Raw genomic sequence first — 16,153 nt, forward strand, 5'->3', positions numbered from 1 at the left:
TTTAGCCACGCCCACCTTCCCGATCGCCCCGCCCACTTGCTCCATCTGCTCAGCCATAGGAGCTCAGTGGAGAAACGGCCAGAGCCCGGCTTTTAGCCCCGCCCACCTTCCCGATCGCCCCGCCCACTTGCTCCATCTGCTCAGCCAAAGGCGCTCAGTGGAGGAACGGCCAGAGCTCTGCTTTTAGCCACGCCCATCCTCCCAATAACTACGCCCACTCGCTCCATCTGCTCAGTCAATGGAGCTCAGTGGAAGAAACGCCCAGAACTCGGCTTTTAGCCACGCCCATCTTCCCCATCGCCACGCGATGGCTGCATCTTCTCAGCCAAAGGAGCTCAGTGGAGGAACGGCCAGAGCTCGGCTTTTAGCCACGCCCATCTTCCCGATCGCTACGCCCACTCGCTCCATCTGCTCAGCCAAAGGAGCTCAGTGGAGGAAACGCCCAGAACTCGGCTTTTAGCCACGCCCATCTTCCCCATCGCCCCGCCCACTCGCTCCATCTGCTCAGCCATAGGAGCTCAGTGGAGGAAACCTCCAGAGCTCGACTTTCGGCCACGCCCACCTTCCCGATCGCCACGCCTACAGCTCGGCTTGCGGCCACGCCCTCTGCTCAAAGGCCACGCTTACTGCCCCGATCGCCACGCCCACTCACTCCACCTGCTCAACCAAAGGAGTACAGTGGAGGCAATGGCCAGAGCTCGGCTTGCGGCCACGCCCCGCTGCTCCAAGGCCACGCCCACCTCCGTTTGCCTCGCCCACCTCTCATCTGCTTATCGAATAGGGAGACCCAGAGCCACGCCCACCCTCTCCACAAAGGAAACGGGGAGACTAGGAACTCGGCCCCGCCCATTTGGAGCTCCGCCCACTCATTCTTCCGCCACGCCCACACGCTTAAGCAAGGAACCGGAGCCAGCCCTGCCCTTTCTGGGTATTGTTCACTCCCTCCCTCGGCCACGCCCACCCTCTTTCCCTCCCTTGGAAGCCTCTTTGCAGAGCCGCTCGGGCTCCCCCTAACGAGGATTTCGTTTACAACACCCCGCCCCTCTGTTTTTTTTCTCACTCCTCTTCCTTCATTGGCCACAAAAGGTGAAATGACACGCAACGCTGGCGCATCAACCCCATAGAATGAATGCAGTTTGGCGCCTCTTTAACTGGCCTGGCTCAATGCTATGGGATCTGCGGAGTTGTATTTTGACAAGGTCTTTAGACTTCTTTCCCAGTGTGAAGAAGTTTTCATGATCGCACATTGCCACTTTGGGCCCCCTCCTCCCTACTCTACTGACTTTGCAAAAGCATGTACAGTGGGCCCTTCCTTGGTATCTGCTGTTGTCCAGGAAGCCCGTGGATAACAAAACCCAATGCTGAGTGAATGCTCAAGCCCCATTATTTACACTAGGACCAGGACCAGAGCATAGGATGATGGTATCCCTTATATAAAATGGCAAAACCAAGATTTGGTTTTTGGGTTTTAAAAAAGCACTTTCAAGCTGTAGATGGCTGAATTTATGAAACCCATTGGGGCCCCTTCTACACTACAATAGAAAATCCAGATTATCTATACTTTGAACTGGATTATATGACAGAGCGGAAATTGTACCTGTTGGAGATAGCAACCCTCTCAAGCCTCTATTTCATGTTTTGTCTGTTATTTGTCGTGTCAGGGCAACCAGTCAATTATATTACATTTCTAACAGAACAAAGCAAACAAACAGACAAAATACAAAATTTGTGAGTTTGGTAGTTGATTAAATGTCCTTTGACCAGTATCTGGCCACTTGGAGTGCTTCTGGTGTTGCTGCATGTGGCAAGGCTCAGGTTGCATTGCAGCAGGTGGTCAGTGGTTTACTCCTCTCCACACTCACATGTTGAGGATTCCACTTTGTAGCCCCATTTCTCTCGTGGTGCCAAAACAGAAGCGACCAGCATGTTTTGTTTATAATGTGCTGGTTTATTTTCTGAAGTGTATGTCTTCTTTGGTTTGCAATTTTCTTAGCTCTGTGTACTTGAAGCAGTGGGAGGGGCTACAAACCATGTGACTGACTCAGTGACTGTTTAGAATGCAGTTTTGAAATAGTTGAGGCATGACAGTTGAATCTTGTGTTTCAGTACAGAAGCCAGTGTTAGAAGTTAGAAAACAGTTGAGGCTTGAGTCCCTTGGAAGTAGGTTGTTATGAAAGAGAGCTGTACAGAGCAATAGTTTTGAAGAGACTCTTATACAAACTTAAGAGTTTTAAAGTTTAACCTCACAAGAAATGTATTTGTATATTTAAATACATGAAGTTGTAAGTAAAACAAACACCGGTACTGTGGCACAGCTGGCTGGAAGTCAGCTGCATTAAGATCACTACTGACTGAAAGGTTGCGAGTTCAAAGCCAGCCTGGGTTGGAGTGAGCTTCTGACCAATTCATGTAGCTTGCTGTCGACCTTTGCAGCCTGAAAGATAGTTGCATCTGTCAAGTAGAAAATTTAGGTACCGCGTATGCGGGGAGGCTAATTTAACTAATTTACAATGCCATAAAAATTTCCAGCAAGCATGCAAAGAATGACAGCTCCCCTGATGGGCAGAATACCCTCATCAAAAAGCTGAAATGTTAAGGAGCCTCTGTATGTCTGTCTATATATGTTGTGTGTCTATGGCATTGAATGTTTGCCATGTATATGTACATTGCAATCCACCCTGAGTCCACTAATTTTAAAGAAATCTACTTGAATCTTTGTCTGCTGAGAGTGTGGAATAGAAACAAGTTCTTTACATACTCAGTGATCATTCATTACCCAATAAACTAAAGGAACACTTTTGAAACTCTGCTACCCATTAGGTTGTGATCTTAACAGGTCATAATCCAATAGTACCACTGGGATCCTGGTGTCTGAGTTTCCACTCAGACCACTAGACCACACTGACTCCTTCACCCATTTTCAGAAATATCTACTTCGCTATCTGCATCTGTAAACTTATCTAGAGTAAAGTGAGATCCAAGAAGGTGTGGGATCTCATTATTTACACCGCTGTTTAAATGTAATAAATTATGTGTACACTTTCACCTTCGAATGTTTGAAAGGGAAAACCATTAATATTTTGGCTGCTGAGTGCACACGAAAACTGAACAAGCTCTCTGATGTATACACAAGGCATTCATGAAACAAGCTTTCCCAATTTCAATGTCAGAAAACTATACCAACCAGTTCCCAACAAAAACCAGACACAGGAGCAGAATTGCATGAGGCTGTTGGGAGTAGAGTGGCTACAGATGAGTCAAAAAGTTATCACCACTGACACGAGTCAAGCAACTTTTTTTTATTCAAAGCTTATTAGAATTACAGCATTTAAACTCATGCTGAAAGTACAAATTAATCATGTGAAGCAGAGAATTCTTGAATCGCCACATTTAAAAACATTTTTAAAATTGTTGCAATGGTTCCAAAGAGGTATTTTATACATAATTGGTACAGCAGCTAGGCAGAATGTGTTTTGATTAAATACATATTTTAATATGTATTCTGTGTAAATGTGGTGAAAAGGGGAGGGACTTTATGTCTATCAACAAGTCAGGCCTTGTTCTCATATCTAGGGAATGTGGTGTTCTACAATATTCCAAGAAGTGCAAGTATTTTTCCCTTGCAAACTGTCTACAAACATTAATACATAATTCTAAGGATATACCAAAACAAAGCACACATTACAGCCAAAGGGATCGGTTCAGATATCCCTCTACAGAGGCTGACCTTTCCTACCTTCCTGTTAAGATCTAAGTGCTTCCTCAAGTATTTAAGAGGAAATATTTGTATGAGATGCTTGAATCCAAAATAGAACATAATGATACTCCTGGAAGTAAGTAATGTGTATATAGTACTACCCCAGTATCTGCAGGGCCAGTATCCACCATTCATGTCTAACAAATTACACTATGTAACAAAATTTGAAAAAAAATGTTCCTGGTTTGAAAGTGTCATTTCCTGTTTAATTGTGCAGTACTTGCTCTGAAAGTAGTTGTTATACTCCAGAACCTTTGTTTTTGTGGCTGCCACAAACTATGTTAAATTGGTTGAGATTCTATGAGATATTAATTGAAAAATTATAGCAAAATGTGCTATAGGATGTCCCACAGAAAACAAGTTTTTGCAGTTTTGCAGTTCCCATTTTGTTATAACAGAAGAAATATGGAAATTACATTTACAACACATGAACAAAAATCATGTTACATAGTGTTATGTTATGTCTTCTCTAGGCATTTCTTAGGACCTCTAGTGATATTCTTGGACCAGAGCTTGCTATCAAATATGCTTTTGCATATCCACATGAAGTCCAGGAGTTGTACTGTATACCCTAATCTTGTCAATTAGGACACCGGTCATTAAACTTCAGAGAGATACATGATTTTCTTTGCATATTTGCTGAGATCAGAAGGAATCCAATTCCAGAATGCAACAGACATTAACTGGACAAGGATCAGGTAGTTCATATGCTTATGCCAGTGGCCTTTACCTTAGTAAGGGTCCACAGCCTATTACATACTTTTACTCATTTGCTCGACAGTTATCAAGGCACAAGTCCAGCATATGATAAATTATTTAAGAACAGTACAGTGTCCAGCCAAAAAAATATATTTTTATTGCTCAAGAGCACTAAGTGCTATCTCTAACTTCATTTAGGGGAAGAATACTACCACAAGTATCTCAACACTTGCAACTACTGCTGGAAGCCTATTTTCCTAACTGAATAGCAAGTATCTTGCAATTTTTATCAAAGACTGAGCTACAGTTAATGAACACAGACTTGGCTGTAAGTTCAAATAAAGCTGTAAAATGAAGTTATTTAAGAAAAAAAACCTATTTGCAAGAAAATCCTTTGAAGCAGTAATTTAGTGTTTGCTATAAGGGTAATATATTTTACTACAAACCAATGTAAGCATGGAAATATCTGAACAACACACAAATGCCGTAGTTACAGGATCTCAGAAATCTGAAATTCACACTTACTGTGATGCCATGATACCTACATTTTGCAAGATTAATCACTCAGTTATAGGTAAGTTGAACAATGTGCAAACGTTCCCAACATTCTAGTAAGAACAACAAGTGCTACTCAACCAAGAGTCTGCTGAGATCTCAGTCCACAAATACAAAATCACTCTTCATGTCAGCAGCCACAGTGAAGATCCTGAACAATGTCATCCAGTTAGTCAATGCTCCTATAAGATGAAGACAACTATTCTGGCATTCTTCTCATTAATGCTAAGCAAACACCAAAGTGTGAAGAGACATGGATGGGTTACTCTTTAGAGGAAACTTTGTTTTTTAAAAAAATACAATCCACTAAAAATCCCATTATTCCAACCTAATGAGTTCAGAAAGTGCTTCCTGTGAGAACTGAATGAAAGAATGACTGGCATCTTGATCTTAAACACCTTTACATGGAAACAAGTCCCACTGTTTGCAGAAACTTACTTCCACACAGCTGAGATTAAACAGCACAACCCTAATCTTGCAAACGGAACATTCTATTACATGAGCATTTCCCACACTGTGTTACAGTGTCCCTATTTACAAAATACTTTAAAAGCTTTACAACTGTCTTACCATACAAAAAGTGCAATTCTCTCACCCCTTTTTCCGAGGCAACAACATTCTTCATAATTTCTACATAATAGCAGCCTATGGAAGCAAATAAGGTGCTTAGCTTATGCTCAGAAGCTAATTGGTTTAAGTACCAAAATGCAGTAGGTCCAGTTTTCTACTATTGCCGAAGTGGTGCTCCGGCCAAATTTGCGAGCTCAATGAGCGCCAGTGCCCCATGCAAACGTTCACGCTGTTCTTGCAGCCGGCTACAAGGGGTTAAATGAGCAGAGTATTTATCCTCGTCCTCGTCATCTTCAGACTGAAGATATTCCATGGGATCTTGCTGCTCTTGGTCAGGCTTATGGGTAGTCTTACTTTTCAGTGCAGGTGTACGCTGTTCTCTCATCTCCCAATATCTGTCAATAAAAATGGAACTTAGCATTATAAGTTGTTACTAAAATATAGCGATTCAGCCCCTGAATGATTTTTATGTAGTTAATCTGAAAAACAACTTTTGTTCTTTTGAAACAAAATCACATTTTTAAAAACGTCATAGACAGTGGGGTATGAAATATGCCTAAAAATGCCAAGGTAACTAAAAATATAATGTAGAAGCTTCACCCAAATTTAGCAAATTCTAGTCCCTTAATCTTAAATTTATATTAAAGACTTACTTTGCTAACCATTCAGCAACAGCCTTGTTGTCTGCAGTTTGCTTTTTGTTCAACCTATCTGTTGGTTCTTCTCTCCTCAGCTTTGCATATGGATGCTTGGGACAATGACGGTTTGCATGTGTGAATCTGCTTACACATCCTTATTAGAAGAAAACACACAGAACAGTTAGATTCAATGTCATTACACCATTTCCCCTATGCATACATTATTAATTGCCTTTGGTCTGGAAGATTTACTGTAAAAACATGCACTCAGTAGTTATTATGTCTTATACAGACAGCCAAGTCTAATGTGGCTAATATTTTCAAATCAATATGAAGAAGTCAGCTCACCTCCCAGGCTTGTGAACACTGTCCCAGTTTTCTTACTCACAGCCTTTAAAGCCAACATTTCTAACTATAAACATATTATCTGAACAATTTTTCCTTTATGCCACTTCTTCATGGGAGTAGCCCTAGTAAATCTGAATTATGTTTTAAGACGAGGCAAAAATCTATGTGAGCAACACATGGTTCTCATGCTGAAAATATATTTTCTTCACCACTGAATTATCTTTCAGTAATTTTATACATATTCCTTACTATTAAAGGATCCAGGCATGACAATCATACTGAAAAGTCCCCAGAGACTCTCACTGTATCAAAGCTCTATTGGCCCCAGTATCTTTTGCCAATGTGCATCAGAGAATCCAATTCATCTTAGTTCATGCAACTCCATCCCAGCTCTAGTAGGTCCTCATTATGACCCGAGGAGCTCTACTTCATGTTTCACCTACATAATCTTATTTTCAGTGATCTACCCCATCACCAGGTATTATTCCGTTGAAGCTTTATGCCTCCTTGGACATTCCAAGATACAAAGCTACATTTTCACTCACATTCTCAACAGTCCCTTGAAAGCTGTTCAAGCAAGCATGAGACAAGCATGAATGCACAGGTTAACTGCTTTCCAGCCTAGTAAATAAAAATGGCCAGACTGGTAACTTTGTGGTTTTATTTACAGGACTGTAATTCATAGAAACATATTTGATTGTAAGTGACAGGCTTACCATTTTCTGCACAAACAAAAGGTTTTTCTCCTGTATGGAGACGCTGGTGTGTCTTCAGTTGTCCACTCTGAACAAAGGCTTTCCCACACTCTGGGTAGTCACACAAATAAGGTCTTTCACCTGGAGAAAAAGTTGAACAGCAACCATGTATTTATTGTTTAACTAGGTCTTACCAGGATCCTTTGAGGAAACCAGAGTAAAACTCTTTCAGGAATTCTGATTACAATGTGGTCAAAATTATAAGTATTTCTTTACTTTGAAAGAGTGCTAACTTATTGACAATTTTTCAACAATTCAATTGAAGACACCTTCATTTGCACAGTGTTTGGGTATAAACTCCATCTTTGTAATCTCAAGAGCTTGATACAAAGATATATTACTATCAAGTTACCACTGTAGATTCTGAAGCCTTTGAAGGAAAAGCTGCACTTTGGTGCTAAGGCTCCTTTCAGTGAAAGAACACATTAAAAATCAAACTTACAATCAAAACATTGTCTGAACTTAATTCTTACATCAAAGTATACAGTAAACAGATGGGATAGTGGCTGGCAATTATAGAAAGTGACAAGAACTTAATAATAATAATATTTTTCTGCCATTATCCACAAAAGTATAAAAATACACACAAATGATTAATAATTCCTTAAGACAAGGTTTTCAAATATTTATCACCCAATTAATGTTTCATTATACCTTGAATGTGTATGGTAACGTTTATTTCCATTTTTCAAAAGTAGAGGACAATAATTATTTCCAGTATCATTTCTTCTGATTATTTTATTAGTTACCTCACTATACTACAATTTCTAGGACTCCATAGCATTGAGCCATTGGCAGTTAAAGTGCTGTCAGACTGCATTCATTCAACGACATACATACTGCTATAGACTGACATGCTAAAAAATGCCACCATGTTGTATATTCTGCTTTGCCACTATCAAATGCATTTCCATTTTTTCTTCAAAGTTTCAACAAAACTCCTTGTTTGTTTTTGGCTGCATAGGAATTCCACTTACCAGTGTGGGTTCTTCTGTGTGCCTGTAAAGACTTCTCTCGCGGGAAGACTCTGTTGCAAACATTACAGCGAATCCTACTCGAAGAATGTTCACCTTCACTTATTAGATCTCGGACTGTATCTGCTCTTGGACGGCCACGTCTGATTCCATCCTAATAAAGTTAACAGGCCATGATTAAAACACTGATACTTGTAGAAAGAAATACAGACATATTTCTAATGAAATCAATTGGTGTGGAAGAGACCTAAACTCGTAAGTAGGGATGTTTGCCACATGTCTTGGAAGCTCCATGCTTTGAAATGTATCCTTTAGCACGTGAAGGTAAACACACAAATTTGCCCTATCCAGGAAGGAACAATGTATCCTATATTGGTATGTATTTAATACAATACAGGTTAAGATCCCTTATCTGGAATTCTGAAATTCTCCACATGGCCATCTTTGCTTTCAGATGGTTCGAGGTACATAAATTTTGTATCACATGCAAAATGATTTATATTTACTTGTATTTTATAAAGATGTATATGAAGCATAAATGAATGTGTTTAGTCGTGGACTGTAGCTGTAAGGTATTTCAAAATGTACAGGTAATCCTAAACCTGAAATCTAAAAACTCCTGGTCCCAAGCATTTCCAATTTGTAATCTGATTGCTTGGGCAAAAAACCACCATGGTTTTGGATTATGAAGCGTTAATAGTTTGAACCCCCACCCTGACACATAGCACTCACACGTCCTGCACTTTATCCCATGCCCTCTCTCCATTACTGCAGCCAGCACTTATTTCATTCCAATGTTTACAGCCCAGCTATGGTGCCAGTCACATGCTCTCAGCCCCAGGGGCCGGCAAAAAACCAATCTTGCTGAGATTGTAATAGGGTTACCATAAATTGGAAAAATACACAAAGGGTAAACCTGATGCAGGTTGACATATTAATGGCCATGGCACAATGTTATAGAACCATGGGAGTGGTAGTTTTGCAAAGTCTTGAGCCTCCTCTGCTGCCTCACCAAACTACAACTGTCAGGACTCCACAATATTGAACTGTAGCAGTTAAAGTGCATTAACTCTACAGTGCAGATATACTAGTCAGTATAGGATTTATCATTTTGCTTAGGTGTGCACAGAGCTCTGTAGGTTGGGGGGGGGGGGTGGCATCCTCCTGCCAATTTTGCTTATATGGTTCAATTCTAAATTTCAAGGCATTCTGTTTCAGAGCGATTCCAGACATAACAATAAGTTCAATACGTCTATGGGAGTGTGCCGCAAAGCATGCAGGGTAGGCCTATCTCCTTCTGGGCCCAAAGAAGAGGCCTCATAACCTAATTTGTTTTAAACCTAACACTGCCCCTAGCTAGCACATATACAGTAGAGCATTATATCTCTTGAACTGCCCTGGCTCAGTGCTATGGAATCATGGGAGCTGTGGCCTTCATGTCCTAACACGTATCAGATGACAAAGACCTGGTAATGTTACTGCCTAAGTGTTTTCCTTATTTGAATGTGGCACTTGGAAGAATTCTTTTTGCTGGTCATCCTTTTTGGGGAAGGAATTGTCGAAACCGATATTACAGACACACGCACATACTTTTTCTTTCTCTGCCTTCACTTTTTGATCAAAATCTAAACAAATGGCTGACTTGTTAGCCATAACAAGTCGGGAAAAGCAACATTGAACGTGTGTACCTATGTGAGTTTCCTTTGGAATGCTCACTGTGACATAATCACCCTTCTTTCTCCTCTCCATGAATGTTCTGAGATAGGGGAGAAATTGTTTCACAAACAATAGGGAAGGTTATAATTAGACACAATCTGTGCCAGCTGGAGCAGTGTATTTTGTTCATGGTTTGAATGGGAGCAACTTTGGAATGAATGCAGGCTGGTGGGTGTAAATAGAGTACTTTTGCATTGCGAGTACTTGTCTCCCCTACTCTTTTTAGTTCAGGTTCTTGTTCACTGCCTTTACCACATATATCCCTGGATCCATGTACACTAGATGTCCAGCGGTAGGATTGGATGGATAAATCTGGGTTCAATCTGTGTGGCTCCCCAGATCTAACATTGGCTCTGATCCTACCAGTGAAAGGTGTTGGGATGCATTTTTGAGTTAATTTGTTCATATGTCTTCTCGTTGGCATTGAATGTTTGCCATATATGCTGGAAACCACCCTGAGTCAGTTCTGGGAGATAGGTGCTCTACAAATAACGTTTTTAAAAAATTATTATTATCTGCCAAAGAGTGGTGTTGGCTCATCAGTCTACAAAAAGGATTCCATACCAATGTACCATGGCAAGTAAAACTGTATCAAACTGCATCAATTGGCAGAGAGTAAAATCTATTACTGTATTTAAATCAGGCATGGGCAGAATTCGGTCCTCCAGGTGTTTTGGACTTCAACTCCCACAATTCCTAATAGCCTCAGGCCTTTTCCTTTCTCTCCTCTGACACTTAAGCAGAAAAGGATAAGAAAAGTAAGGGGTCTGGGGCTGTTAGGAAATGTGGGAGTTGATGTCCTAAACACCTGGAGGGCCAAAGTCTGCCCATGCCTGATCTATAACAAAGGTAGTGGCAAGGATGAATCATAAATACTTTAAATATCCTATCCTATCTATCCTGATATCCTGTGCCAGCCCAAGACATTTTGCTATCCAGCTGAATCTTGTTTAAGTGGCAGAGGGAGAAAAGGAAGAGGCCAGAGGCTGTTAGGCACCCTCAAATCACAGCCCTCCAGCTTGTTTGGGCTTCCAAATTTATTTATTTGCGACATTTATATGCCGCCCTTCTCACCCCAAAGGGGACACAGAGCAGCTTACAAGTTTTATATATATATATATATATATATACACATATATATACATATATATATATACACATACACACATACATTATATCATGAGCACAGTACAATATCAGCGCTATATATCACTATTTTGTACTATACAATTGTATTGTAATATTATTAGTAATATTACATGTAGTATAAAAATATAATAATATATTATTATTAATATACTGTATGATGATGCAGTTTTAAAAATTTTAATTATCTTTTTTCAAAAATGAAACAATTGAGGGAAAGCAGAGAAATCCAAGAAGCCCTAAAGAGCTTGTTCAATTGTCAGGATTTCTAGTTGAAGCTCCAATTTGAGGATGCCTGCTGTTAGGAATTGTGGAAGTTGAAGTCCAAAACACCTGGAGGGCCAAAGTTTGCCCATGCCCGATTTAAACTCTCTATATATGCGTGTGTATGTGTAAAAAAAATAATAATTCAAGGGCTGATATAAAGAGTCCGGCGAGAACTCATCCACACTTTCTCTGCAGCAAAAGAAACCACTTTCCTTTCCTCCCAGATCACAGCCAAAAGGGGGTTCTACCAACTGCGCGTGCGCCACCTGTCCCTCGCCGCGCGCCCGACTGAGCGCCCGCGAGGCTGTTCGGTGATTGGCTGCCGCGCCTGCCTGCGCGCGAGCCGGTAGTTTAAAAAGCAAAGGAGGAAACTCCCACCCCACCAACGAAAGAGGTTTTGGCGCGCGGAGCTGTCGTCACAGGGATCCTGAATCAGCCGCGGGAGGGACTCCAGCGTAAACCCTGGAAGGAAGGAGGGAGGGGGAGAGAAAGGGGGCGGGGTTTCTGGACCCCCCCCCCTCCTCCTCGCGCCAACTGTCTCCTCGCGCGCCCTCCTTCCCTTCCAGTGTAACCCTTCCAGGGCCGAGGGCTCACCCGCAAGTGCCCGCCGAGGCCGCTGTCCGGGCTGCCGGCTTCCTCGTCTTCGCGAGTGGCGGCGGCGCGGGCCTCGGGGGCAGCTCCTCCTCCTCCCCGCGGGAGAGCCTGGGGCGGCGGGCTGAGGGTGACGTTGTGCGCGTTCTCCCCCCAGCGCCACGGGTAGACCATGAACTCGCTGAAGCCCGGGCTGGTGGGCACCAGGGGCGCCAGGGCTGTCGCCGCCTCCTCCTCCTCGCGGGGCCGCTTCACCGGCGTGGTCTTGATGACGGAGACCAGGACGCGCTGCGGGGACTCCGCCGGGCGTAGGAGGACCGACATCCCGCCTCGGAGGGAAGCGCCCTTCGCTCTGGCCCGCTTCCCGACCGCGCCGCGACTCCCCAGCCCGATCGCGAGCCCAGACTTTTCCCGCGTTACGTTTCGCGCCTGGGCGGAGAGGCGGACGTCAAGAGAGTGACAGGCGCCCGCAACCAATCACCTCGCAGCAAAACCGGGTTGAAAGGGAAAAGAGGCGCGCGAGGCGGGGCTCAGCTGTAATCCGGGCCGCCTATTGGATGGTGCTGACTCGGCGCCGGCCAATAAAATTCGAAAGCGGCCTGGGAGGGGCGGGGCTCCGACAGTGAATGACTGCTTAGAGCCGATTGGCCTACGAGCTGGAAGGAGGCGGGGCCTGCAGCGCTTGGCGGTTAAATCGGCAGTAAACATGTTTGTCTGTTTTGGCGCGTTATTTATACTGAGGCCTGGCCTGCAGTAGCTGTTTTGCTGTATCTGCTTATCTCGTGGTGTATCCATTTAAACAGTGACGCTGAAGCAATAATAAACAATAGTATTAAAAAACGCCCGGTGGTGCAGCGGGTTAAACTGCAGAGCTACTGAACTTGCTGACCAAAAGGCCAGCGGTTCGAATCGGGGAGTGGGGTGAGCTCCTGCTGTTAGGCCCAGCTTCTGCCAACCTAGTTCGAAAACATACAAATGTGACATCAATAGGCACTGCTTCTGCGGGAAGGTAATGGCGCTCCATGCAGTCATGCCAGCCACATGACCTTGGAGGCGTCTATGGACAGTGCCGGCTCTTCGGCTTAAAAATAGAGAATTAAATTTTGCTTCCCCTCCTTCTCTTCAGCTCTGTATTGTTCTGCACTATCCTGGGCCCTGGCCTCTTAGACTGTTTAGACTCACTCGAGTACCCCGGCCCTTAAAAACTCATTCCAGATTGTAGAATACTGTTTGATCTTGGTTTTAACTGTATGTGGTTTTTTAAATAATTTTGTGTTTTTGTTTTGAATACTCTATATTTCCACTATGTCATTGTATGTGTGGAAACCTCCCTTGAGTCCCCTAGGAGAGATAGAGCGGTATATAAATAAATTGTTGTTGTTGTTACTATCCCCCAGAGTTGGACACAACTAGATTTAATGTCAAGGGGAAACCCTGACCTTTATTAAAAGGCGGGAAGTTATTTTTGAGATTGTAACTGCCAGAATCCTCCAGCTAAGCATGGGTTCACCTTCACCCATGCTTTCTATTTATCATGCCAGAAGCAAATTGAGAATACAGTTATAATGTATTTACAAAAACACAAAGTTAAAAATTTTGCATTATGCTAAATGTCCTTTGACCAGAAGCTGGCCATTTGCAGTGCCTCTGGTGTTGCTGTAAGAAGATCCTCCATTGTGCATGTGGCAGGGCTCATTGTAATAAGTGGTCTGTGGTTTGCTCGTTTCCACACTCGCACGTCGTGGACTCCACTTCGTAGCCCCATTTCTTAAGGTTGGCTCCGCATCTCATGGTGCCAGAGCGCAGTCTGTTCAGCGCCTTCCAAGTCTCCCAGTCACCTGTGACCTTCACCTTAGAACTAATGTAGTGTGACGTCACTTTAACTTACAAGATTTGTAGTTGGTGAGGCACCAGCACTCTTTGATCTTGCTGCCTTAATACTGAGACATAGCATTTAACAGTGTCGAATTGCATTAATTGTACCGTGTAGATGGCTGTTAATCTGGAAAAATAACTTTTCTGAACCCTCGCAAAACCTTCACTTTATGAGGGAAAACGTTGTATAGTAATACGCTTTTGCAATCAGCTCTCATAAGGCAATGGGTTGATCTACACTGGAATTAATGCCATCTGACACCACTTTAACTGGAGCCCTCTGTGGCGCAATGGGTTAAATCCTTGTGCTGGCTGAACTGCTGAGTGAAAGGTTGGTGGTTCGAATGTGAGGAACGGGGTGAGCTCCTGTCAGCTCCAGCTTCCCATTCGGGGACATGAGAGAAGCGTCCTACAAGGTGGTAAAACATCTTGGCACCCCCTGGGCAACATCTTTGCAGACAGCCAATTCTCTCACAACAGAAGTGGTTTGCAGCTTCTCAAGTCGTTCCTGACATGGAAAAAAACTCCCCCACTTTAACTGCCATGCCTCATTATGTGGAATCCTGGGAGTTGTAGTTTGGAGAGACACATGCAGTACCGTATTTGGTAGAAAAGGCTAAAGTGTTTAATTTATTGTGATCAGAAACTGCTTTAGGTCCTGCTCTCGGAGGAAATTGGCATATAAATTATATAAATGGCATAATAAAATGGTTTCCCATATATTAAAGGGCAAAATCAAAATTTGCTTTTTTGAATTTAAAAAAAATATTTTCAAGCTGTTGGGGGCTGAATCTGGATGCAGAATCCATGAATATGGTGACTAATTGGAAATGAATCTGACACCTTAGGTTATTATTCTTTTCTCCAGTTTAGCCACAGAGCAGGTGTGATTGAGGAATCTGGTAGCTAAGCATAGGAGAAAACCCAGTTTTCAATTGCTGCTTCCTTCCTTAAGCAGATTAAATATTGTGAAGCCACAATTCCCTTGAAACAGAATAAAATGTGATAGGATATTATTCATGGGCGAGGAAGAGCTGGACTATCTTCAGCACAAGCCTCCACCATTTTCTTCTGATATATATAATGTGTACACAGATATCTCCTGTGTTGGATGTTCATGCTGTTCGTACTTCATATCTTTTCTCTGTCTCCAATTATTTGACAAGGCCCAAGGTGTGTGCTCTGGTATTTCCCACACAAGCCTCTGTCAACTCCTCTCTGGAATGGGGTTGTGCAATTTAAGAGGACCAATATATTTTGCTTCCTTTAGCCTGTGCCCCCAAATCAAAAGTACATCATACCTAAAGGGAGCCAAATAATTCTGGCACTTGGAGCAGAAAATCCCACAATTGATTCTCCCTAGGAATATGGAAAGATGGAAAGTATTCATTTGTCCCCATTTTTAATACACAGATCAATAGGTAGCATAATGCTTAAGACATTTTCATCCTTGGTTTCAAATAAGTTCTGTGTTGAAAGAATATTTTTCTCTACAGTAGAAATCTGCAGGGTCCTCAGAGTCTTCACATGGTCCCTGAGGTTTATGCTCTTGCAGCACATCAATATCCATGCCCGGTCCTTTTTATAGCCTGGTCATGTCCACTTTAGTATTATTGTTTATTGGTTTCTATTGAGTATTGTTTTGATGGAGTTTCAATATTACTATTTCATATTATGTTTTATTTGTGTTTTATCTGGACTGTTATATTTTACTATGTTTTTATTTTAATTGTGGTTTTGCTTTAATTGATTATTTTGCTTTTATGTCTTGTGGGCATTTTGTCTCCTATGTAAGCCGCCCCAAGTTCCTTCGGGGAGATGGTGGCGGAGTATAAGAATAAAGTTATTATTATTATTTGATACACAACAAGGCCGCATTCTAGGTTTGTGCCTTTGGACTCATCACAGAACTTCAATATAGCATGTTGCCTTCAAGGTATTTCCACCTTCAGGTGTCCCTGAGGTGCCTTCTTATGGGATTTACTTTGCAGGATTGTTGTGAAAAGAAACAGAAGGAGGAGAGCTCCTCCTTTAATTGAATGGCTAGGTTTAAATGCTAATCAAGGTGGCCAATTGCAACATTCACACCAACCTCCAACAGACAAGAGTTCTTTCTCCCACCCTGGACATTCCACAGATATATAAACCCCACTTGCTTAGTTTCCAATGGACCTCACAACCTCTGAGGATGCCTGCCACAAATGCAGGCGAAACGTCAAGTGAGAATGCTTCTGGAGCATGGCCATACTGCCAGAAAAACTT

The 16,153-nt window shown here is 42.5% G+C and overlaps 1 protein-coding gene across 1 annotated transcript; it reads right to left on the bottom strand.

The window, feature by feature from the left end:
- Positions 1-3,278: 3,278 nt before the first annotated feature.
- On the bottom strand, positions 3,279-12,488 carry ZNF367 (zinc finger protein 367). The gene is made up of 5 exons (XM_060762062.2): positions 12,020-12,488; positions 8,300-8,450; positions 7,284-7,403; positions 6,235-6,373; positions 3,279-5,976 (listed from the first exon to the last, which is right to left on the bottom strand). Exons 1-5 carry the CDS (start codon positions 12,338-12,340, stop codon positions 5,739-5,741), a joined length of 969 nt encoding a protein of 322 aa, XP_060618045.2. The 5' UTR covers positions 12,341-12,488; the 3' UTR covers positions 3,279-5,738.
- Positions 12,489-16,153: the final 3,665 nt, after the last annotated feature.

This window comes from Anolis sagrei, chromosome 2, assembly GCF_037176765.1.
Source record: "Anolis sagrei isolate rAnoSag1 chromosome 2, rAnoSag1.mat, whole genome shotgun sequence".
NCBI lineage: Eukaryota > Metazoa > Chordata > Lepidosauria > Squamata > Dactyloidae > Anolis > Anolis sagrei.